The 25,718-nt window shown below is 36.1% G+C and overlaps 1 protein-coding gene across 2 annotated transcripts in view; it reads right to left on the reverse strand.

Moving 5' to 3' along the window:
• Positions 1-652: 652 nt before the first annotated feature.
• Dph2 (Diphthamide biosynthesis 2) overlaps positions 653-25,718 on the reverse strand; it is a gene marked incomplete at its 3' end in the record, with an annotated part of 42,071 nt that continues 17,005 nt past the window's right edge. For both annotated transcript variants that reach the window (XM_081765672.1, XM_081765670.1), the window contains 3 exon segments: positions 653-1,321; positions 12,591-12,811; positions 17,351-17,466. In XM_081765672.1, the coding sequence (XP_081621798.1) occupies positions 653-1,321; positions 12,591-12,811; positions 17,351-17,466 (1,006 nt within the window).

A 25,718-nucleotide genomic window follows, 5' to 3' on the forward strand; every position in this document is an offset into this window, starting at 1 on the left:
TTTTAGCATACAACATATACATATTCCTTCTTTCATAATCCTTAATAATGCAAATATATGACTTACAAATGTGGATAGTACATGATTTACAATAAAATTCACTTATTTTCAACGACAGCAGCTGTTACGTTTATCTCATTTTTGCAACACTGACATCACTTTTACATTTGTTTATATTTGTTGTTGCTAAAGAACTACGAAAATTTGCGGAGTATGATCCTAAACAACCACCAAGGATCAACTCGTTAAAATATGATACAATAACAAAATACACACGTTAAATTGTAATTCCTTATCCGCAGTATGACCGAGACTTAAATCAGGGCATGTACCTAAAATATCGTTAGATTAGATTATTTTTTTATTAAGCGTATCATAAAACACACACATCTGGAATCAAAAGTTCATATATTCAAGGGTCTTTGACCTCTTTTATGTATGGACTATATACGTCTGAACATGTAAAAACGACAGAATTAGATATTTTATAGTATTTGGTAGAAAAAAGTGCATTAAAGTCTAGCTTTACTCTGCTAATTCTTTTCTAGTATCAAAGATCTACATTAAACTCGTTTACATAACCCAAAAATGCCTTTTTCATTAGAGCTTCCAATTATGCTAGAAACCATTGCGAAAAGAAGTCTTTACTAACCTGGTAAAAGTTCCCTGAAGTCCAAGATATAGTTTCCAGTCCACTCTCTTCCAAGATCACAGGCAACCTCCATTTCAAATGGAGTCACAATTGGTCTATAAAACTCTTTCGAATCAAATAGAGAATTTTCTGGACAAGAAATAATGACAAATACATCTACTTCTGGAAAATTCGCCAGCTTTGGAATATTTAGCTTTCCAACCACAAATGTGTAACTTTTCTTTCCAGCTGCTTTTATCAGTTCCTTCATCCTTGCTATAGCATCAATATAGCCAGCCACGCCAAGAGTGCCAACAAGGATTCCAACCACCTTCGCATCCTTTGCCCTCTCCACCAAATAATATCGTTTCATTAGATAGTTACTGAACTTTGTCATATAGGTCCGTATAACATTTTCCTCTGCATTATACGTGAAATAAAAAGACTGACCAAGCAACAGCATTAAATTAAATATCACATTGTTATTGTCTCCAACAAACAGTATTTTGTAGTCACTTGGAACCGACGAGAGGCAAAATCCTCGACCTAGCTTCACAGTATTATGACTGCCAGTCTCCGATACACAACAGTGTTCACAACACTTCAGCTTATTAGGTTCTGATCCTGGTATCTGTAGCCTAGCCACAACTAGATTACTATATTCTGCTCCAAGATATGCCAATATATCATCTGCAATGAAAAAGAAACAAATAATAATTGGTAAATATTGCGGTTATTTTTGACGAAACCATTAAAAAAAAATACAGCAAGTCTCAAAATTATATTTTTACGAGCAACCTTTCTTTACATTAGTGAGAAATCAACATCAGATTAATAGCGGAAAGGGCATTGCATTACTCTAAACACAGTTCTTCACCATTGTTAAGTCAAAATACATAAACTATGTTGACCATTATGCTGCATAGATGTGGGCATTAGGCATTAGCTTGCAGGCGTGAATACAAATAACCATATGTGATTTAAAAAAACCTCATTAAAGAGGATAAATTAGGTCCAAAGCCCACAAACTTTACATTTTTGGATTTTTTTTCCATAAAAGGGAATCAGATGGACCACCGAACTTACTAAGGTACATACCCCGGCCCTACGCTACCATATCAAATTTTAGTTCTGGGAATTTCCGGAATTTTAGGCGGGTAATTCTATATACCCCTCCCAAAATTTAGGGGAGGACAAATGTATCCATTGCCAAGACAAGAGGGGGTGGTCCTATGTGCCTTTAGACTTTAGATCACTGACCCTGGCCAAACACATAGGTCATTGTCTCTGAACCACCCAAATATTTTTCCTGTCGAAGCGTCTGAAATGTGTCCAGCACTGCAATAGTATTCTAGTAAAATTTACGTTTTGAGGGATTTCAATCTTATTGAGTCCTCGAATATGGAAGACTACCTGCCTAAAAGTAAAATTTAACTCCATCGTATCACAAATACGTTCTTATTAGTTCTATAATTGCTGCTTCTATATACACTCATCCCTCGATCATATGGATCTCCTAGTAACGGACACTGGAAGCAAAATCTGAAGCAATTGATTCAGTTAGAGACCTAATTTTAAACTAAGAACGTTGACTATTATAATGTACATCTACAGTGCACAAGTATTTTACATTCAGATTTGATAGTGTGCTTCATTAGGAGTATGTATTCTTTTTCTTTTATAATATAATTGTGGATATATTACATGTTATGCGATAACGAATTAATACGAACATTTCAGATATAGGAACTGATTTATAATTAAAAATTGTTCGGAATTATTGATATTTGTTAGTATACATTTCACTTCCACAGCAATATCAGACATTTTTATTACATGCACACCAGCATGCTTGAAAGGATCAGCTTCAGAATGCCTATCACTAACTTTTTTCTATTACCTGATATAAAATTTACAACTTCGCAAAACAACCAATTTTGTTCAGCTATTTTTAAACGTTTATAGTTTCGTTTAAAACTCTTAAATTTCTATAAACTACTGTGCATAAGGAAATAAGTTATTGTTAGAGTAACAGTCGGAAAAATATTAATCCCCGTCTGTGAACTACCCTTTCCAAATAAGAAAATGAACTGTCATATTGTTGGATTGTTAATGAAATATTTATTCAATATCAAAAATAGTTTTTGTTGAAAAAAAATCGCTCGAGAAACTCTCACCAGTAAACTATTCTGAATTTTTCAAAAAGATGATGGAGTAATAAGAGAAAAAATGGCTAATAGTATGGTTTATCATCAGAAAAAACGAGAAAAATTCCACAGCCTACTGTATCCTTCAATGAGCAAGCCTAAAAATATCGTTGCTTTTAGGCAACTTCTTTACCTTCTTTTCTGACTTTCAAAAAAAAAAAAAAACTTTAGGTATCTAAAGTCAGTCTTTTACGTGAAGAAATTTTTTTATAACTTACAAGGCAGGGTGCCTCGGTTTAACACGCCGATTGTGATAAGATTGCACAGACATAGAGAACATCGAAAGTAAAGTTACACGTATTTTTTATATCGGCCAACAAACGCATTGAAAGGGTTAAATTGGGGCATAAAAATGAGCTCAAAATGAGATTATGTGGAATATAGCGAGAACGAGGAGAGATATCGGAAAAAGTTAAATGTATGAAATATTACCCACAGTCGACGCAATGCAATGAGGTAAAGCGCACCCAAGCGAAGAAAGCAGAACATCCGGAAATGGACCAATCACATGTACAACGGCGTCGCAATGTGCAACAGAAATGAGCGAAGAAGGTGGCAATGAGCAGGAAGAAAGAAGAAACGAAAACTGAAAATATGTGTTTTTGCTTTGGGTGCATAGTCGCCCGTATGCGAAAGAGACACAGATTCATCTCAATGCACGAAGATGGGAGAACCCGCAGAAAGGATGCAAACGCCGCTCTTATAGGCAGCCAGCGAGACAGTGTTGCATATATATCTGGTAATGGGAACAAAAATACATAGCACAGTAGAATATAACAGCAGAAGGTCCACATACCTAACAAGGAGAAAGTATACTTTGGTAAATGAACTTCGGAGCCATTTTTTTTTTCAAGGTGATAGTGCACATTTCAAGTTTTCATATTACAAACTGGGAGGGCGCAATGGCCTAATATAGCAGAGAAAAAGCGTCTTAAAGTTTTTGACTCGTCCCATATGTCGTACTTGCGCAAGTTTACCAAGTAACGGCGTGGCAGAATCAGTAATATCTGACTCACATGCCAAGGGTCCCGGGTTCGATTCCCGCTGGAGTCAACTTTTTCGTTTTTTGCTTGAACCAATAAAGTAGCCACTTGTAATTACAAGTAAAATGTTAATTCAATATATGTTTATAATGAATTAAAACAATAGAAATATTCAAATCAATTGTAAAATCTTTCAGTGTTCCACTTAACTAGCAACGAAATGTAATCTATTTCTTAAATATACTGATATCACGAGTTATATTATGGTTTCCACAGTCGTTGTGTAAAAATTGTTCTTGACGCTTTGTGTTTCCATCTGTTGACAGTGTGAGAATTACAAGGTGGATGAAAAGGAAATCTCCTTTGGTAATAGTGGATGTTACTATAACCAAAGGAGATTTCCCGCTTATTCCCCTTGCAATAAGTGGCGAAAATCTGTATCCAACATTCGGAGGAGGACGGGTAAGACCGTTTCCATATTTTTTAAAACTATGTTCAAAATATTTATGAAGTTAAAAAACAGTACTGTAGAGGATCATGGGAGCAGAGTTGTCTTCAAAATTGGGAGGCGGACAGATTTGAGCCTTATTCTGGGGGTATATTAATTTCATCTCATTTTTCTTTGTGGCAATCGGCAACAAATCATCACATTTCTCCCCAAAACTCACATTTTAAATCGCATGATTAGGAGGACAGTCGCTGTTTCAAGATTGGAGGGGACATGTCCCCCTAAACCCCCCGTGCCATTTGCACCAAAGCTTGTAATACACACTGTCAACAGATGTAGACACGAAGCGTCAAGAACATTTTTACACGACGACTGTGGTAACCATAATATAACTCGTGATATCAAAATAGGAAATAGATTACATTTCGTTGGTAGTTAACATGGAACAATGAAAGATTTTACAACTGATTTGAATATTTCTATTGTTTTAATTCATTATAAACATATGCTGAATTAACATTTTACTTGTAGCTGCAAGTGGCTACTTTATTGGTTCAAGTAAAAAACAAAAAAACAAAAAAAAAAAAGTGTTGACTCCAGGGAACAGAATCTGGGACCCTTGGCACGTGTCACAGATACTCCTGATTCTGCCACGCCATCACTTGATAAATTTACACAACGTACGACATATGCGGCGAGTCGAAAACGTTAAGACGCTTTTTCTCTGCTATATTAGGCCACTGCGCTCTCCCAGTTTGTAATATGAACACTTTAAATATGCACTATCACCTTGCAAAAAATGTCCCCGAAGTTCATTTACCAAAGTCTGCTTACACCTTGTAAGATAAACAGCAACAGTAATATCAGTACCACGCATGAGTATCAACATTACATCACTACGAGAATATTCGTACAACATAACAGTAACATTTTTGTTTTTGTGTTACTACTGCCTACACACATTTTCATTTCCAACATCCATCTCATCGTTATTCCCATTATGCAATATATATGCAACCCACTGCGCAGTGCTGTCTCGCTTGCTGCCTATGCGAACGGCGTTTGCATCCTTTGCTCTCCCATCAAGATTAATCTGAGTCTCTTTCGCATATGGGCGACGTATCTACTCAAAGCAAAAACACATATTTTCCGTTTTCGTTTCTTCTTTCTTCCTGCTCATTGCCACCCTCTTCGCTCATTTCCGCAGCACATTGTGACCATGTTGTACACGTGATTAGTCCATTTCCGGATGTTTTGCTTTCTTCGCATGGGTGCGCTTTACCTCATTGCATTGCGTCGCCTATGGGTAGTATTTCGTGCATTTAACCTTTTCCGATATCTCTTCTCGTTCTCGCTATATTCCACATAATTTCATTTTGACCTCATTTTTATGCCCCAATTTGACCCTTTCAATGCGTTTACTGGCCGTTATATATATATATATATATATATATATAATACGTAGCGCTTCTTTTTCGATGTTCTCTATGTTTGTGCAATCTTATCACAATCAGCGTGTTACACCAAGGTACCCTGTCTTGTTAGTTATAAATGTTCATTTTTTTCATAAATTTGTACAGCATTAGTGATACTTCAAAGTAGCATTATTCCAGTTTTTCTCTAATAAATGAGCTTGCCAGAAAATGCGTCTCTCTTATCACACCCTCTTTTTTGTCGGGGTAATAAGAGACAGTCGTTTGGTCTTTGCAGATTCACTAACTGAAGATTAAAATTCCACTGGCCTCCTCATGATGATATTCAGAAAGTGAATAAAGTGTTTATCTTTTGTGGTCCTGCAATTTTGTTAGGAAATGATCCGTTTATTGTTGAAAGAGCAGAACTTGTAAATATTAAGAAGCTTTATTGTGTTAAAAAAAAAGAAAAAGAAAGAAAAAAAAAGAGATTGTTTGGTTTAAAAGTTTTGGTCTAGGCTTATTTTCTGTTTTTAGGGCTTAACGTTTCGTTCCATTATTGTTAAAGTATTCACGCAGGCTATTTTTCATTTTGGTACAGCCTATTTAATTTTGTATAGCCTACTGTGTAAGAAGTCACTGTAGCATAAAGAGTTGTTTTACGATATAGACAATAAAAAAATTTACATGACTAAAATGTACAATTTTGTCATTCCAAAATGTTCAGAATGAGTGAAAAACTTCACAAATTATGAAAGGCTCTGATTTGTACAGTTTGTAATTAAAAGCATTCAACTTTCAAGTACGACTTTCACTAACCTTAATTTTCACATGGTAATTGAGAAAAGTAGCAAGAATAAAAACATGTAAAAATGCAGGGCAATAGAGTACATCTTAGACATGTCCCTTGTAACTCCAACTGAATAACAAGAAACAGCATGAAAGAAATCTGGGCAGCGTCTCTTATTACCCCATCTTCCCCTTCATGTCATATTGTAAGGTTACTAATGGTATATTTATTACACAAATATAAATGAGTGAGCCACTTTCGAGAAAATGGTTCAAAGAAAACTCACTTGTACCACTGAACTATCTTTCCAGAGATTTTCCGTGAGGAATTAACAATGTCATGCTATTGCGTTTTCACGGAAATATGTATATATTAAAATTAACAAAATTATTAAAACCGCATTTGAGAACATCACAATTCTCGACACTAATTTGGAGATAGAAACCTCCAAATGCAACTTTAAGATTAAGATTTGGTATTGATAAGCTAAATGGTGTGGTTTCTAGGACTATACATGGTGCACACGGGTGAACGGACAGACATTCTAAACCCTTTTGCAGCATGTTAGGGTTGTGAAACATCTAAATTCGTTCATTTTTTACTACTTTAATAACTGCAATTTTGTTTTTTTATTTTACTCTTGTCGTCGTTCAAAAACAAAAAGATTCCTAAATAACTGTGTTGCACTTCAACATGAATTAAACTAAAGCGCTGCCTCCGTTAAATTAACAAAGAACTACGGTTACTTAATGGTGTCCGTTCAACTTCATAATGAGTGGTTAGTGCATTGATTACCAATGTCTCTATCTCTGGTTTTCTGGGACAAAGCCTGCTATTTCGCACCTTAGATTCGAGATGCAGGGTTAACATTAAAATTACTACCATCCTTGGAAAATGAATCTGTGACAAAGCCTGCCGAAGATGCGTGCGCAGTTATGAAATTTTCTTATCCTTGATACATTATTTTACACATATTTACACAAGTATTATGAGTAAATACATTTGTATTATTATTAATGCAAATTTTATTATACTCCTGAACTCCAGGCGGAACAGCCCTTATGGGGACCAGGACCTATCAGCCAGTTTCTGGTAATCATTCCTTTGGAGTGATGTATGGTTTTCACATCGGCTTCCCTCGCTCTTAAGCTGGATTTCTAGACGGGAGTCTGCTATTTCTTTCTTCCATGTAGTTCCACAATGTCTTCACGAAGCTCGTTGAACGCCTCAATGCAAACACCATCTGGTGAGTATCAATGGTCATCCAACTTTCCTCTGACTAAACTCGGCAATTAAAACTGACGCCACAATGATCTTCCCCGGCCAAACGGAACGTTATTCCATTATGTATGGTCATCGCCTGGGTTCCCTTGTACCTTAGTTCTGGCTTTTCTGGTAAAATGTCAAATTGTTTCCTGTTTCTACTCAACAGCAGAAATCTGTACGTGCCCTCATCGGTATCTAAACTCGGGATCATGCACGAACAAATGTAAGCAAAAGAGGCATTCATGTATAAACTATCTTCTGTTTTAAAAAGTAACAGAAATAGTTAGCTTTGTGAAAATATTTGTAATCTGTTTAAATATTTTCTTCTAGAAGTTTTCTTTAAATTCATAAAAGACAAAATCCTCTTTATGCGTGATCGACAAACTTGCACATATAACTCATCGGCTCAAGAGCACACGGATTCCCTACAAAAGTAAAATTCACACGAAGGAATTAAATTAATTACTCTTCAGTTATCCTCAATCTGAATTACTCTAATTTGTTTCTTTGCTGATAATTTTAATTATTTTAAGATATTTTAAAGCAGAAAATTTTATTTTATTTTAATGCTAAACTTTCATATTAGATCAAAAATCCGAAAAGTAAGTAATTTTTGAACAATATACACAAAGGAAGCATAAGCGCAGAAGAAATTTGTGTTATATTGGTCTTTATATTTAAAGTTGACTAGTAGGGTAGAAGGGGTAATTGGGCAGAAAAGTTTTTGAAAATGTGTATTTTGCATTTCTGTATATTTTTATCGAATTTAATTACACCCAAATGTTAGGTGGGTAGATGTTGATCTGAAAAAAAAAAAAACTGATTTGGTTGAGAAATGACATCTGAAATCGAGTTTCAGGCTTGTGTATGTTTTGGTTTGAGTCCCAATAAATCGCGCATCTGTTAATATTTTGATCCTATTTTTTACCGCTGCTTAAAATCATCATAAGGATGGTGACGTGAAGAGCAGCAATCCTGAATCCTCACTGTGAGGCAGTTAAAATTTTGTAAATATGTACCTCCCAATTACTCCAGGGGGTAACTGGGCGCATGATGTGGGAGTAAATGGATGGAATGCCTTAAGTTAACAATTTTTTTTTTTTTTGGTTAGAATTCATTTAAATTCTGTGTTGTCTGTCTTTTGTGGTGTGTGTTTCATAGTGCATTGTGCTTATTAACCTATTTTATTCAACTTAGGTCTCCAGTGGTCGTTTCGTATGCCAATAGTGCTGATGCTGTAAATAGGACCTGTTTATCAATTCAGAGTTCCAACACATGTTCTATTGTAGTAGTTTATAGTTATTTAGCGTTAGTCTTATTACCTTCTTCTATGTTTGTTTGAATATCAGGGCCTGTTCTCTTGGGTTTTTCTATTTATTTATTTTATTTTTATTTATTTATTTATTTTTTACATTTTCGGCCAAAGCTTTGACCGCTTATACTTTTCTCGTATATTATACATTTTGAATTAAGTTCACAGGACAATATATTATACTATAAACAATAACTGAAAGGCCTGAAAAAGGCATTTAAATATCTAAGATTTAAAAATAAGTTACTCTTTATTTTGCGTAAACAAAAGGTATGGTAAGATGGTACATTTTCGATCATTTCAAACTCAAGTGACTATTTTTGGTAAAAAAAAATTCACAGCAACATTACCGTTTTTACAACATTTTATTGCTCATCTTTTAGCAAATGCAGGACCGTAATATTGCCGATGTGCGATCAATCCTCTTGACGGTATAAACAAAATTCGAAAACAGAAAAAATGATCGCAATAGTACCTACCTAGGTACAATTTTGATCATCTAACGGTACAATTTCGATCAAAACTAATCAACTAAAAATCCTTACTGAAACAGAAAAAAATACCTCTTTAACTAAGACAAATTATTTTCTACTAACAAGAAACCTTTAAAATAATAGAAAGTGCAAAGAATATTAAAGTTGAGATTAATGTCCTAGATACTTTCATACAGTGAATATAAAAAAGAAAATAACATAGACCTCTGTAATAAACATTAAAATAATGAGTAGAAATAAACAGGAGTTAACTAATGAAGCCAAAGTTCTTGTCCTTACAGACATTTGCCACAAGTAAATTGCTTTTTACCTTTGGCACCAACACAGATTTCGTGATACCAAAGATTGCATCTTTGACACCTAATCCAGTCTCCTTTCGATGTTGAAGCAACACTGTAGTAACTTACGTTACACAAAGCGCACACGTTTGGGTCGGGAAGTGATTCTGCTCCAATAGCATTTTTACTACCTTTCCCGACTTTTACCTTACCTTGAAATAACTTCCTTCTTGCCTCTAAGATTTTCATCGCTTGTTAAGTGAGTGGACGATGTTTTCACTTTCTCTTTAGAGATCTTTGGCTTCTTAGGACTAGGTAGAATATCCTTAATGCTGTCAATCGGTGAGGTTTCCATGGAAGATTTACGGCCATCTGTAGCATGTGTGGTAGAAGCCAGCATCACCTTGATTGGCACTTCCTGGATTGGCATTTTCTTGTTCTGAAGTTCCTGGAAGAGTTCGTGTAGCCGTACTAACTGTGACGTTGGCTGATTACTGGAATGTAAGGGAAGGGGCGGATTTTTCCTCTGAAATAATATTAGGCGAAAATGGAACTATTCCTGTGCATTTGAATCCATTTACTGCGTTGCCTACATTAGCAGCTTTATTCCATGCCTCACAAAAAATGTGAATCTGATCTTTGTGAGAGGTAGTGTGGGGTTCGCATGAATCCAAGCTGTTGCACGGTTGTGGTACTCTGCTTTTAGAGATTTAAATAATGTTCTGTCCAATGGCTGTAAGGCGTGGGTAGAGTGGGAGGGTAGTCCTACAAGTTCAATGTTGTTTTCGCGGCAAAAATTAATAGCTTCCAAACTTTTGTGACTCACATGGTTGTCCAAAATCAAAATAACTTTGCCTTCCGTTTTATACCTTGCAAAATGCTGTAACCAGCAAAGAAATATTTCTTCAATAATGTAGCCTTTTTTGCTAACCATCACTATCGAACCAGTAGGCAAACCATCCTGAAACTCGGGTTTCATGCGCTTTCCTTTAAATATGACAAACGGCGGAATATATGACCCTACTGCATTAAAACAAGCACAGATAGTAACGTTTCCCCCCCCTTTCGACCTTGGTTAATGAAATTACTTCTCGTTTTCCTTTCCTGGACACAATTTTGGGAGGCCTGTTGTTTAGTGGAAAACCACATTCGTCCACGTTATAAATACACTCTGGCTTATCAAGAACGCAACTTTCTTCACAAACTTTCTAAAGTATATTAAAATATTTCTCAGTCTCTGCCTTATCTAGTCCCTGTGCACGCGATCTCGATAACCCTTGCGGTTTTCCTAATGTAAGGTTGGGATGTCTTCTCATGAATGCACGAAACCAGTCTATTCCAGCAATATTATTCTCTCCCCAAGGGTGATCCACATTGTTAGCTTTTGCAAAACGGTATGCAGCTTGCCTAACTTCCTTCGGTGATAATCCTAAACCCCTCTGTTCCAAATATAATAATCTTTCCACGATTGCTTCCTCCATCTTCTTTGAAAACACAGTTGGATGACCAATTACATTACTTGAAGAGGAAGGTACGCCCGCAGGTTCTTGACGTTTTATCATTACTTTATTTTGAAGGGTAGTGTATGGAATATGACAGTTCCGAGGCTCCACGTATTGACAAATGTCCCTCTACAATACTATTTACTGCAGTTGAGATAACTGTTGATGGGTATTGTTGATATACTTTCTTCGGTGTTCGTTTGCGAGACATCTGTAATGGTAAACACCACATTTACTTTCAGAAAAGAAATTGCTTCTTTATACAGCATTTTTAATAAATTAAATCACAATTTATTGCCGATCGAAATTGTACCTATTCAGCCGATCGAAAATGTACCACTACATACATACTAATGAAAGACGTTCTAGTTCTCTTACATCCCACTAGACGTACTAATGAAAGACGTACTAGTCACACGTAAAGCACATCAAACCCCTACCAATACCCGAGCAAAAACACATTATTCTAACTTTACAAATAAATAAGAGACAAGAAAGTGAATTATGCTAATTCTTGTAAGTTCGTCAGAATATTCGATACACAAACTCACCTTGAAATAAGAACTTAAGGCTGTCGAATTCCAAACTGCGCAGAAAGTAGCCAAACTTCTTCAGGAAACACAGAAGACACTACGCATGAACTAGCAACTCACGAATCAGTGTTGCCACAAACAAGCTAGAAAATATTACGCCTTTTCTCTCAAGTGATCGAAATAGTACCTATATCGAAAATGTACCACCCTACCATATATTTTTTTCTAGGCTCTATAAAACTATTAGTTTTAAGTGAAATACAAGTTATACACATCAAATGAAAGCTTGAGTTTTCTTCACTTACACCCAATCACCCTTAGGGGTTTATGTGCACCGGCAATCGTTTTAATCATTTTGGAAATCAGACCAACAACTAAAAAATGTTGCAGCATCAAAAGTAAAGACGCCGATAGCTTACCACTACCACAGTTGATGCAGAAGAACCTGCAACGTATAATCAGTTCTTAAAAACTAGAAAAACACCTAAAACCTGTGAGGGGAAGGAGGTTGAAAAAAAAAACACACCTCCCAACTCCCCCCTTCTACCCTACTTCTAGGGCGAAGCGATTTAAACGAGTAATGCAACATCATTAACACGGATATTGACCGTTAAATTTAATGCCACGGTTTAGAACTGACTGACTGAAATATCCAATATTTTGCGTTAAAAGAAAACATGCAGGATGAATGATTAAATTACAGAAGCTTGTTAGATGATTAGTTAGAATCATACCTATATAGTAGCTGTAGAATACTTCATATAATATAAGAATGCGTGATGATGATTCCTCAAATGTATTTCTGAAGACTCGGGCGAAATCTTCAATTATTAATGGTCTTTTTGTGAAAATGAAGAGAACAGGAAGCCTCCTAGTTTCGCTCAAGCAGGAATGTCCAAAGTGTATAACAGCATCAGCGTCTGCATGTTCGGCTGCTACTTCATCTACACAACAGCTGTAAATATATTTTATTATTCATTTTTACGAATATAAAATATTCTTCTAAACAACGTGAAAGGACATTTAAGACTGGTTATTAACTGAGGAAATTTATATTAACAGTTTTTCTTCTTTCTTTAACGATATCACACAATAACGTTCTATTTGTATGTTTCATTCTTAATGATGAGCAAAAATGTAACTTTCACTATACCTAAAAATGCCTATTTCCAACTTTTTTCTGCTAATTTGATTAAAAATCTTAAGAACAATTTAAAAACTAGAAACAAAAGCACAATACATTTTCAAAAACAAAACAAAATCCTATATTGTATGTAGGAAATATGCGAACACAAAAAATACACGCATAAACTCCAGCGCAAATGGCAGAAACAAAAGCGAGAACATTTCTATTCTTTCATTCACTCATTTTGCATTCTAAAATTCGTTCCTAAACCTAGAAACAACACAAGAGAGTACCTTGTGAATGAAGATGGAAAGTGGGTTTGTTATATAATAAAAACATATAATTTACCTTCTGGTTTTTAGAGTCCACTTTACAATTGTCAGGGGGTAATTTTTTAAATGTGCCAACTTTAGGTACCTCAAAAAATAAATGATGATCATGTTGTTGTTCTATATTTTGTTAAGAATAATTCAGAACATCACTTAATCATCGGATTTTCGTCGACTGCTGTCAGCATTGTCAAGACATGGGTACGATAAAAAGGGTTTATTCGTGATAGGATGAATGGGAATCATTCGTCATATATATCGGGTGTTGCAAAATAAGTGTTACAACTCTTGGGAGGTGACTCCTGCCACTGAGACAAGAAAAAAAGTTCTCTTGAACTTTCGGCTATCGGACATAGATTCGTATCTACAAGGTGCCGAAAGCGTGGGAAAATGACTTTCGGACGCCAACAGTTCGGAAACTATCCAACGTAAAGAGGGCGGGTAAAAAAATCAGTGAAGAAGTCGTACCTGCTGTATTGAATTTTGCAAGTTTCACAATCCTACCATGCACGCGCAAGGGATTCCCCAAAGGAACATAGGGAGTCCCGGATAATCTGCCAAATGAAAATTGGTCTAAATGGATATGAATTGATAGGGTTTCTACCAGGTAACAATAATTTGTTTGAATTAAGTCGATATCTGGAACAAATACAAAATGGCGGACACCTTAATGCCCGTTGTGTGTGGTTGCATAATTACCAGGTACGGATGCTGGCCAACAGTGATGTTCTGAGTATTAAGTGTAGCGAATTTGTACTCATGCTCTAGAAAGACATCTGGAGTGTCGGTAGAGAACAACAGATGAAGCAGGGTGATTCACATGTGTGGAAACACGTAACGAAAAATGACCAGAAAAAATGCACTCATACTCAGCAAACGTGAGTTCAAAGCGTCGGAAATGTAAGGATTAGCCTCAAGAACATGCAAGCCATTGCCAATTCACGAATAATATTCCATCAATTCGATGCAATATGATCTGCACGGTTGCATACCAATAAGGAAGCAACAACTGAGGCCAAGTTGAAATTGTGCAAGGGGACTCACAAAGAAAGTGTGTAAACTAAATGAATGTCACTAGTGGGATCGCATGATCGACAATCTCCTTCTTTAGCGAAGCTGCTCTACGGATAGCATTTGATTTTGTCAATAAAGTAAAGCAAGATTTCTACTCTGTTTCATCTGCAAGCTGGTTTGCTTCAGTCTCCAAAGCTTCACTTGTTTCCATCAATTTCCTTTTCTTTCTCTGCAGCAGTTGTACGTTTTCACTTATCTCCTTCCTCTTGCTCTGCACTTTACTTTCTCTTCCAACAGTCCTTATTTTTTTTCCAGCTCTGCTATTTAGCGCTGCCTTGCATGGAAGACATGATGCAGCATTTCTTTCGTGGTGTTGATTGAAGTAAATATTAGAGAACTCACTAGCTTCTAATGAAATCCTAATTTAAACAACTTAAACAACTCAGGAAAACTTACCAACTTTCTTTGGCATAGCAAGGAATTCAGTTTCACCTAGATATGACCTTGTTACAAATAGCATTAATATGAAATTTTGCCTAGCGTCGACATTAAAGCAAGGTGAAAGAAAAGTTATTAAGTAATTTATTTTCCGCTTCGTTCTCTCTATGTGTTTGATTTCTTGCATACAACCGTTTTTGCATGAGTATGAGCATGTAGTTTACCTATATGAATTCATATGGGAGACAGAAAGAAGAGGAGGCCTTTACGAACGGCCGGATGTGAAGTACGAAATTCGGTATAAGAAGCATAAATGTTTATCGCCGAATAAAGAAAACCTCCCATCTGAATCCATTCCATTACTGCTGAGACAACCCAGTCTGAACGTTTTTTATCCATCTATCTCGGATCGGTTTTATATCATTCTCCCAGCTTCTTGATCTACCTAAAGATCTCTGCATTCCAGGTTTGCCGATTATGATCCAAGGGTTACCCATTTCTCATGTGATGTCCCGATTTTATTATCCTTACTAATACCGTTCTCTTACTAATCACATATACAGTAGTTGCGAGAAGTTCCGTACTGTAACTTTCTGAACTCGCGTTTTCACTTATATTTTTCGCGGCAAATAATATTCTCAAATCCTTAATTTCGTAAACCTTCAGGCTGTGTTTCTTTCACCAATTTGTTTTATTACCATCTTAATTTTTGTCATTAGGTTAACTGATGTTTCATCAGAAACTTCGAATTCTTAGTATCCCGATATCACATATTCCTCCGTTTACACTTTCGCGTTCCTCTTTATTGCTGAAAGTCTTTATCGTATTGTACTGTTTTCTTAAAATAAGTTACAAGTACCTGGTACTAGGAAAGTTACTCTACTGAAAACGTATATGGAACGAGATGAGAAAGACACTTTTAGCTAGCTATAATTTTATTCAACATATAAATGTAAGGATTGATTCATGTTCTGTGTCTGAACTATTTAACAACATTTAAGGGGAATATTTCCTATACAGATATATGCTTCAAGTTTCCGATCTACAGAAACATTTAATCCTTGACACAAACATGGTAACTGATTACAAATTCTGGGGAGCCTTAAATGTATTACAGTGGTATTAACAATGTTTAAGAAATAATGAACTGAAAATAAGTGTTTCTTTTTGTCTATCAAGAAACCTTCCTAATCATAAATAGTACAGTATTAAACCAAAGTATCAAGCCAAGGAACAAAGAAAGGTACATTTACGTTACTCCAGAGATGAACGCCATAATCGTAAATAATGCTCGTTTACAAGACTAAGTGTCTGAAGCTTTGCAGGAAAACAGCTCCTTTCTCCCTTGGATATGTATTGACCCTCGAGCTCCGTATTTATAGTCGATGGTTCACTTTCACTTTCTGTACGTCAGACTTGTTTACCATTTCTTTGGTCTCTCATAACATGACAGCTTTTCTTTTGAACCTTTAATATTTGAATATGAAAATTTTTAATTATTCCCAAATTTTCTGGATTCTGAAGAATCATTAATCAATACAGTATCTTTGCAATAGCGGAGATATTTCAACATCAACTTAGTGCCGTGAAAAACGTTCCAAGACGTACATACATATTGAATGTCCTTGTTTCGAAATATGTCGATTTAATGGTTGGACTCTCGCATGCCAAACTTACAGTCTTATTTCATTGTTTTTACATACTTTTGTAAGTTTTCTTTGCAGACTTTGGAAATAAGGAAAATATCTAATCTGTTCTTGCATCCCGTTGAAGTCGCCTACTAACACTTTCATATCTTACTTGGAGAATGATCGGAAATACCTTCTAGTCTGCAGGAACTCTTGATGAATTTTTGAGTTTCTTCCATGTCTAAGAGAAACTGAAATCTTCAGAATCAAAAAGCACTTTAGTTTCATGTAGGACAGTCTATTTATTATTCATTTCTTCAATTACAGAACACAGTTCTCTCTCAACGGCATGAATTTTGGTAATTTCAGCCCGATTAGAAGATTTTTTTATTGTAGTTTAGTAATAGTAGTAATAATAATAATAATAATAATAATAATAATAATAATAATAATAATAATAATAATAATTTGAGTTAAACGTCCCTTTTCAGCAACAAGGCTACATAAAAAGGGATCTACTGTTTAAAGCGAGATCTGAACAACTGCTCGAGTTTGCATCCGAAGTACACCAGGAACAGATTGGGTGCTGGATTTGCGTTCACAGTCTCTTTCACTACCGACGCTACAAAAGATATGGAGCTATTAACGTGATATTCAAACTACATGAGTTTTCATGTGGAATCGAACTCGCGCTTTTTGCGTCTGACATGTACGCTACTAACCTATAGTCAAGAGAGAGATCCACACAGGGAATCAAACCTGGAGTCATGTACAAAGACTGACGCAAGGTAGAAAAGGAGGAGGATGTTCGTGCTAAATTCGGAGAGACTTAGTATTGAGAGATATTAATGTGATTTTATTCTTTTTCACGAAGATTTTTGTAGAAATTCTAATGAGTTTCCTATCATTCAGTGTTCATGAATATAAGTACCTGTACAAAAACAATTATCTAAAATTACCTTCCATATGATGTGTCTCCTAGGATAAAGACTTCTGCATCTTTAATTTGACTTTTCAAGAGAAGAGCAACTTCAGCTGAATCAGGAAGTAAAGTATCCGGAAACTGCAGTGCAACCTAGAAATAAAACTTTCGTCATAAATCTATAATTGTACAAATTGTTACACCAAATGCATTTCCAGAAACTCAAGGGAATATTTTGAATAATAAGTGATTTTGTAAATACGAATAGATGAGTAATTGGGAGTAAACAGATATTTTTAAGAGTTTAAATTACTCTTAAACTTATTTATTTCTACTTTTTGTTGCGTTCATTAAAATACTAAATATAGTTTTGATTACGAAAGCAATTTATGCTTAATAGTGTCAGAAAATTCATTCTTCGAATACATAACAAGGTCATTCCATATCAATTCAACACATTGACTTAATCTTACTACCTTAGATTTTAACAAAATTTGGTACACAGATGCCCTCTAGATAGACTAAGAAAAATACTAAATTTCAACTTTATATCGTATATGAAGTGGTATTGAAGATAGGGGTATGTAAAGTTTGAAAACTATGCCCAAAATAACATGCTCAATGTATTTTGAAATTGGAATTGCAGCTTTTCTAATTGAGCTAGCAAGGTGGTTGAGGTGTCATTTTACAGCATTTTTTATGCCCTTTCCTGTGGTATACAACATAGAATTTGTTTTTGTTTTCAATTTGTTACAATAATATTATCTATTCATGGAATTAATTTCAAACTTTTAAAATATGTACTTTTCGAAAAAAAAAAAATTGATTTTGAAAAACAAATCCTGTATTAGCCTATATGATGTACACCACAGGAAAGGGCACGAAAAAATGCTGTCAAATGACACATCAACTAGCTCTCTAGCTCAATTAGGAGAGCAGAATATGGAGATAAGAACGTACTGAGTGATATAGTTCGCGCCGGTCAGTTGTTCAAGCACCTGGTCTGCTCTGGCGTGCCAGTACTTCCATAAGTGATTGAAGAAAATACTTAATTTAGTTCCAGGCAATCATATGATGTAATCTTTGCATATTAATGAGTAGGGAAGAAACACTGAAGTATGCAAGTAGTAGAAATACGACTTTCATATACATAGTTCAGAAAATGAATGTGGTCTTTGTTACTCACTAAAATCTTCCCACCGTGAAAACACGTTTCACATATATGTATGGGTGAACAATGAAAGACTCTTTTGTTCTAATTCGTGGGAAAGCAATCGGTCACTAGCAGTTCTCACCGAAGAAAAAAATTATTTGCATCGCAAAAATACAGTATAAATTGAAAAACGATTTCTATCTTTCCAAAATATACAGAGCGTCCACAAAAATTACTTACATAACCTGGTGACGGTTATAACCGCAATGAAATTCTATAGGACTGGATTCTGCTGTTGACAGAAAAATAGCAGAAGGTCATCCAAATAAATGGTGCATAAGTAACTTCATAATGTTATTTTCAAGTCATAATAAATATATTCTCACTCTTGATTAGCCTTTAGACAATCTGATAAAAGGGCCAAAGGCAAAGAAAAGATGAAGAAACAAGCAGACAACTAAAAGCTTTGAATAAAATGGATAAAACGTAAACTTTAATCGCTTCAAATCAAAATAACTAATGTCAAAATTAATACTGAAAGAAAATGCGGCGGTAATTACACAGCCAATTTATTCTTGGCATGGGCTCATTGAACTAAATACAGCCGCCCCTAGCACCATACAAAACCAATATCTGGGACAAATGAAGAAAATGGAACTTCTATCAAACAGGGAGACAAACTGAAAGTAAAATGAACGGCTTGGAAGGAAATAAAGCAGAATGTGAACAAGTCTCGGAAGAGAATTCCCTGTAAAATAACAACCTAAAATAAAGGAAGAAAATAAAATCAGTTACAAATTACGAGATTTCACTAGAAAAGGCAGTTGCTCCATTAGTACTTCACTTACTACACTCATGTTCGTAACTTATGGATAATTCAGAATAATTCAGAAAACCGAAATACAATGTGCTGTTTAATGAAAACATCATCTCCAAATGTAAATTGCGTTGCAAAACTGAGATAAAGGAACCAAATCACACATGTGCACATCTACAGGGCGTGGACTAATTACTGCTCGAAAATGTATGAACACGAAAAGCAGTGTTATCAGTACGGAAGGTGATGTCTATGCACGACAATGTTACATTTCGGATTATGTTATCGAACACCTGTTGCGGTCTGGCGTCTCATTCTTGCACTAGTACCCGTCAGAGCTCTGGAAGCGTCTGTGGAGATAAAAGGGCAGCAATACGACTGAAAACGCCCCACGCATCATCAATCGGATTGCGATCGGGCAATCTCGCAGATCACGGCATTCTCGAATATCTTCTGTTTCCAGGTACTCCACGTTGCAAGCTAGGTATGGCCTGGCACTGTCGTCCATCAGTATGAAAGCGGAACCCACAGCGCCCCGGAAAAGGCAGATATACTCATGTAGAATAATATTCCGGTTCACTCGAACTGTTACAGTTCCTCTGCCGTAGATGTGAATGTGTGTATGTGCACCAATGCCAATCCCGCCCCACATCAGAACACCACCACCTCCATACGAGTCTCAAGGATGTAAACAGCGTGGTATCTGGTCCCTGGTTCCCTCCAGATGATCGCATGTATGTACTAGTATTTATCAGTATTTACTAATATGTAACATGTTCTTAAGTTCTTAGTGCTTTACGGTTTACTTGCAGTAAATTATTTTGATAATATATTTAAAAGTATAATTATTTGCTGTAAATATATTCTGTATACAGTTGCTGCATGAGTTTCATATGTAAGTAATCTAAATATTTGTTACATCTCACTTGCGATAAAGAGTATTCACGTCTTATTTGTACCCATCATTCAGAAGTTTCTCTGTAATAATAATAATAATATCTCTAACTCTACAACTCATGTAGGGCTATGCTACGTTATAGTGGGTGCGCAAGGTCAACTGAGTGATATGTGGTCGCGCGACGGACCACGGTACCATTCTTTTTTAAAAACGTAACCGAACTCCGTTAGTCTACCGCATCCTTAATTTAGAGAGCTTCACAATTGGCTCACGATGGTTGGTCAACACCGAAAAAATATCTTAGCTCCCAGTGAGAATCAAAACTATGTCTACGAGAAAGAATGATGTGCCAGGGACGCACCCATGCGGCGGCCACCAGGCACAAATTACCTCACAAAACTTTGTAACTCGACAAACATCTGCACACTTTCTTAATACAACTATACTTCTTTAACAGAGAAATGATTGATGTAGCGTAAAAATTTGATTTTACACCTCATCTGTACTTTTCCAAATAGTCCAAATATAATGAGAAAGAAATTTAAAATCGCTAGCTCTTGTTTATCAGGTGCCGCCATCGCTCTGACATGGGGGGGGGGGGGGAGGAATCGATAAACTTATAATATTTGTGTGTGACAACTGCCATTCATGCAACTCAATTATCGAAACAAATGGATTTTCCTTAACGTATCAGACGTAACAATCAGTTTGCGATGAATTATCACATTTGAGTGTTGTGCTTCTGCTAGTATGGTAGAGTTGACGCCTGATACTGTTTTCTTGCTTGATTCTAATGCTTAAAAACCTGTGTTCCATACTGTAATCATTAATAGTTGGCTAAGCTGAAATTGGTGTACAATTAATGTTAGAAAAATATATTTCTAACTTTCCCGACTTTCCCTGATTTCCAGTCCATTCCCTGACCTGCATAATTTTCCCTGACTTTCATGACCAGTAGGAATCCTGTTGGATCAACATAGAATCAAGGTCCGTCGACCCTACTGTTCCGCGCTTTTACAGGTCCCTTCATAACTCGCTGTTTCTGTGTAGCTACTTTCTCCAGCTGTACTGTGACGTCACCGCGGTGAAGCAGGGACAAATATCGTGTGCTAAGCCAATGTTCGAGCGTAGTGATTTGCAAAGGAAAACAAATTTTAAAATGTGAAAAAATAAAAACTATATACAGATACAGTACGTACTCACCTTATCATTGTGTAGCACTTGAAGAACAGCTTTGCATCCATTGTCTTCGTTTAAGAACATTCCTCCTCCGAAGTTCCCGTGTTTTTCTGTTCAAAAACCGAATTCTGAAGAATGTCCTAGCTTTGGCGAATAGTTTCAACATAGCTGGATCTTCATTTGGAAGTGTGTTCCTTAGGAGATCAAATAGTCGGCCAATCACATTCTTTTTTCGATTCACGGTTTTCTTATGAAATTTTCGAAATATTACTTCACATTTTTTTATTGATTCCATCCACCCGGAAGAAGGTGAAACGAGACCACCACGCGAAGCGACTTCTATCTATCCTGAATTTGTATTATGAAAATTCATATGACTTGTAGCACGAAAGTTCTTACATTTCTTTGCAATGTATCCAGCCACATATCTTAATGCTTCCGTTTCTTCTCTCCGTGTGAAAATTATGTCATCTGTTTCTTCATCCAAACTGAAATCTGACATTTCTTTCATGCCTTCATTTTCCGATACAATTTCTCCAGAGCCAGAAGACTATAAGATCGCGGAAAAGTGACTTTGTCATGATATCATCTCCAGTTGCTTCTACTGGAGCACTTGTAGGATATGGTAAACGGCATCCTAATATTAAAAGGCGCAACCTATGTTTAACTTCTACTGGGAGAGGGTGATTATAGAAATGTCCCATTCCACGAAACTGAGAGAATAAATTCTCCAGTGCGTCTTGATTTAATTTTCTTCTGAGTACATATGTGAATCCAATGGTTTTTAAGTTTTCATAAAGTCATTTAAGGCTACTGATAGACACAAGTAAACCGTGCTGAAAAGGTAATCGATTGTTTTTACCAATTACTCTCAGAGCTTTAATTGTTTCTTCCATTTGGTTTACTATTCCAATTTGTTTTTCAAAATGTACTCCAAAACCACTTTTATGCTCGTTGGTGGAATCAATGGGAACAGCAGAGTTCATGACGTCAACAAAATCATTTACAAGCTGGAAGAAGCTGTATGCTGTTTCATTTTCTGGAATTAAATATTTAATAAGCACAGCCGTATGATGGGAAAACAGCTCCATTGCAGGGGCAACTCTTTGTCTATCATTTTCCTGCAACATAATATGATGCCAGTCTGATTTGGAAAAAAGTTTTAATTCTGAAGAATCAAGCTTCAGGAGCATCTCTATAAGACTTTTCTCGATAGTTGCACCGTTCAGTTCAAAGCCACTATCTACGAAATAATTTCTCAATAATTTCACCAAATGTGGCAAATCTGCAAAGACCCAAATTTTTTCGTTTTCAGTCACCGGATTCATGAAATATTAGTGTTCTGCATTTATTTGTAACTCATTCCACAGCCTCCTATTGCCACCACCCAAATCGGAAACAATTGCAACCATCTTGAATCCTGAAACTTCAACTTTTGATATGATTTCAAAGAGTAACTTTTTACTCATAGTCTTGTCGAAATCATAATACACTGGCTGTTTCCATGCATCTGTCAAAGCTCGAATCATAGCCACCTGGACATTTCTGTGGGGGCCCAAAACCAAATCATCCTCCTGGTCATAGCACACGCGCCCGTTAACGTTCATTTCGTCAAACATAAGCACTGAATATTTCTCCACACTCTTTAAGTAGCGCCCTTGCTCCGTCAAAATCTTCAAAACTGGGGTAAGAATACCAGGAGAAAACAGTAACTTTTGCACCCAACGTCGAAGTGTTGACACACTGGGTAGGGGGATCCGAAATTGTAACCGCAGATGATTGTATAATTTGTCACTGATGGCGCGTTGTCTTAATGCATGAATGACATCTACCTCAGACCATCTTAGTTTTTTCTTACCATTTATTAGCACATTTACTTGGCCCGGTGTGAAACTTTTTCGTAATATACCCACCACTCGGTTATTAACCACTCTATTGAAACGACTACGATATTCTATTTTAGAACTGGCCTTTGAAAGAAATTCTTTATTGTATTTGCTCTCCAATTCTTTTAACTTTGTTTGCAAATCTATTATTTCGGCTTTGTACATACTAATGTCACACTTCAATTTTTCGTTCTCTTCGCGCAAATAAGAAAGCTCTTCCTTAAGTTTATGCCCCTCACTCTCCACAGAACAAACGAAAGATAACACAGACAAGGAGTTATTTTTTATTTCAGTCACAATAGTTTTTTCATCTTACTGCGCCCCAATGTCTGACAATTTTTTTTCTTTAAACACCTAGCTTCTGTACGCTTATTTCTTTCAATATTTACAGGAACATGGTTCACATATGACACTGGTAAGTTCATTGAAGGCACAACATCTCGTTTCAACTTTTTCTTGGCTGTAATATTTAGAAGTTCAGATTTTAAGTCACGTTCATAAGCTTCGGGAATAAAATGATCGGAACAGACGCGAGCGTTTTCAACATTCCGACAGCATTTATTTTGCCAAACTTTCCGCAGTTTAGGATCCGAAGGAAATACATAATAAATAACGTCGGAACCCTTCGTATTTCTGCTATGATTGCGGCAAGTACTTACCGCACAATTCGGCATACTTATAGGAAACACGAACACTACAGCAATTAATTTTTCTGAACACAGGAAAATAAGAAACACTCACTTCACTCAAAAAATCAAACTAGGGTGAATGACAAGGATCTTGGGTGAAAGCTGTCTTTGCTCCCGCCGTGACGTCACAATTTTATTGCATCTTCGGTTTTTCAAGAAGGGTACGCGACCTTAAAAGAGGAAAGGAACAGTAGGGTCGGGGACCTTGACATAGAATGGAGAATAAGACTCGATTAGGTCAGAGGGTATAAAAAAAACATTATTCACGATGTTATTGGGTCTCCAGAAGAGTTTAGTCATGTTCAACTGCCTACAATAGAAAGTGCGCTGAAACAATTCCTGTGGGAAAGGGAAACAAGAAAGAGGAACTTTTGTTCTAGGAAAGATCCTTCAGCCAAGGACATTGCTCTCATGTTGCTTCTAAAATAATTCAAGTTTGGAAGAAGTCATCTATATGTGGAAAAGCTACTTTAAGTCAACAACGAATTTTTGCCTTAATTATTCAATATCACGAAAAAGTTCGCCAGCTCCTAAAATCAATGAAAAAAAAAAAAGTCCAACCTTAAATGTGATGCTAAAATAGTACAATTTCAAAAGAAACCTTATTTAACTTGACTGGTGAAAATATGCTGATTCACAAATTTATTGTAAACGTGAAAAAGAAAGATGAGTGCCAAAGGTAGAAGTGCCATTTCTTCTTGATCAAAGAACAAAAAGAGAAATGATTATAGGAGGAATAGACAAAAGTAAGTCAAAACGGCTTCAGAAGCTGTATGAAAGAGCCAAAAACGTGGAAATGAACATTTAAAACAAGCTGAACAAACTTTAAATGAGGACGCAAATCTCTCTAATAGTGACTACGATTTAAAATGTTCGGGTTCAGATAAAGAATTCAGTCCATCTCCAAGAACTGAAAACGATACGAATTCACGAGCCAAGCAAATGACAGCTAAACTGCGAACGTTCGCTTCTGCGATTTGCAGGTCAAAAGTGTCTGTCCGTCATGCTGCACTCCTAGCTTCTTCACTTTTAGATGAAGTTGGCTTGGTCACTTCCCAGCAAAAGGAGTAAGTTATTGATCCCAACAGGATTGAAAGGCAGAAAAAAAATCATGAAAACTGTCACTGAAGAATACACTTCTTTTCTAAAGACTTCCGAAATTGAAGGGTTGTATTTTGATGGAAGGCAAGACCAAACCCTAGTGCTGAACGAAACAGATGGCATACTACGTAGATAGTGAAGAAAGAGCATGTAGTTTTAGTTTAAGAGCCACAATCTAAGTATATCGGCTACGTATGCGTATTGTCAGGGAGGGGAGACAGCATCAAGTTAGCCATTACTCAATCTTTCAGTGACCAAAATCTTATGTCAAAACTTGTTGTTCTAGGCCGTGACAGAACGCCAGTTAACACTGAAAGAAATAATAGAGTAATGGATAATGTTGAAAATTATTTAGCAAAGCCATTTCAAAGAATAATCTGCCTGTGGCACACAAATGAACTTCCACTTAGACATTTAATCCATGAAATCGATGGTAATACTACGGGGTCAAACTCATACGAAGGACAAATTGAAATGGCTTTACAAAACTGCGAGTCCTTACCACTTGTTGATTTTGAACCTGTAGCTGTTCAATGGATTCAGAATTTCAGTGCTTTAAATTTAAGCACGAATTGAAAGTATCTTCTGAATATTTGTCATGCTGTTTCGTTGGGCCACTGTTCCGCAAGTTTGGCTGTCAAAATCCTGGAAAGCCACATCAGGTTATATGGGTGACGACTGC

Source organism: Thermobia domestica, chromosome 7 (genome assembly GCF_964235325.1).
Source record: "Thermobia domestica chromosome 7, izTheDome1.hap1.1, whole genome shotgun sequence".
Taxonomy (NCBI): Eukaryota; Metazoa; Arthropoda; class Insecta; order Zygentoma; family Lepismatidae; genus Thermobia; species Thermobia domestica.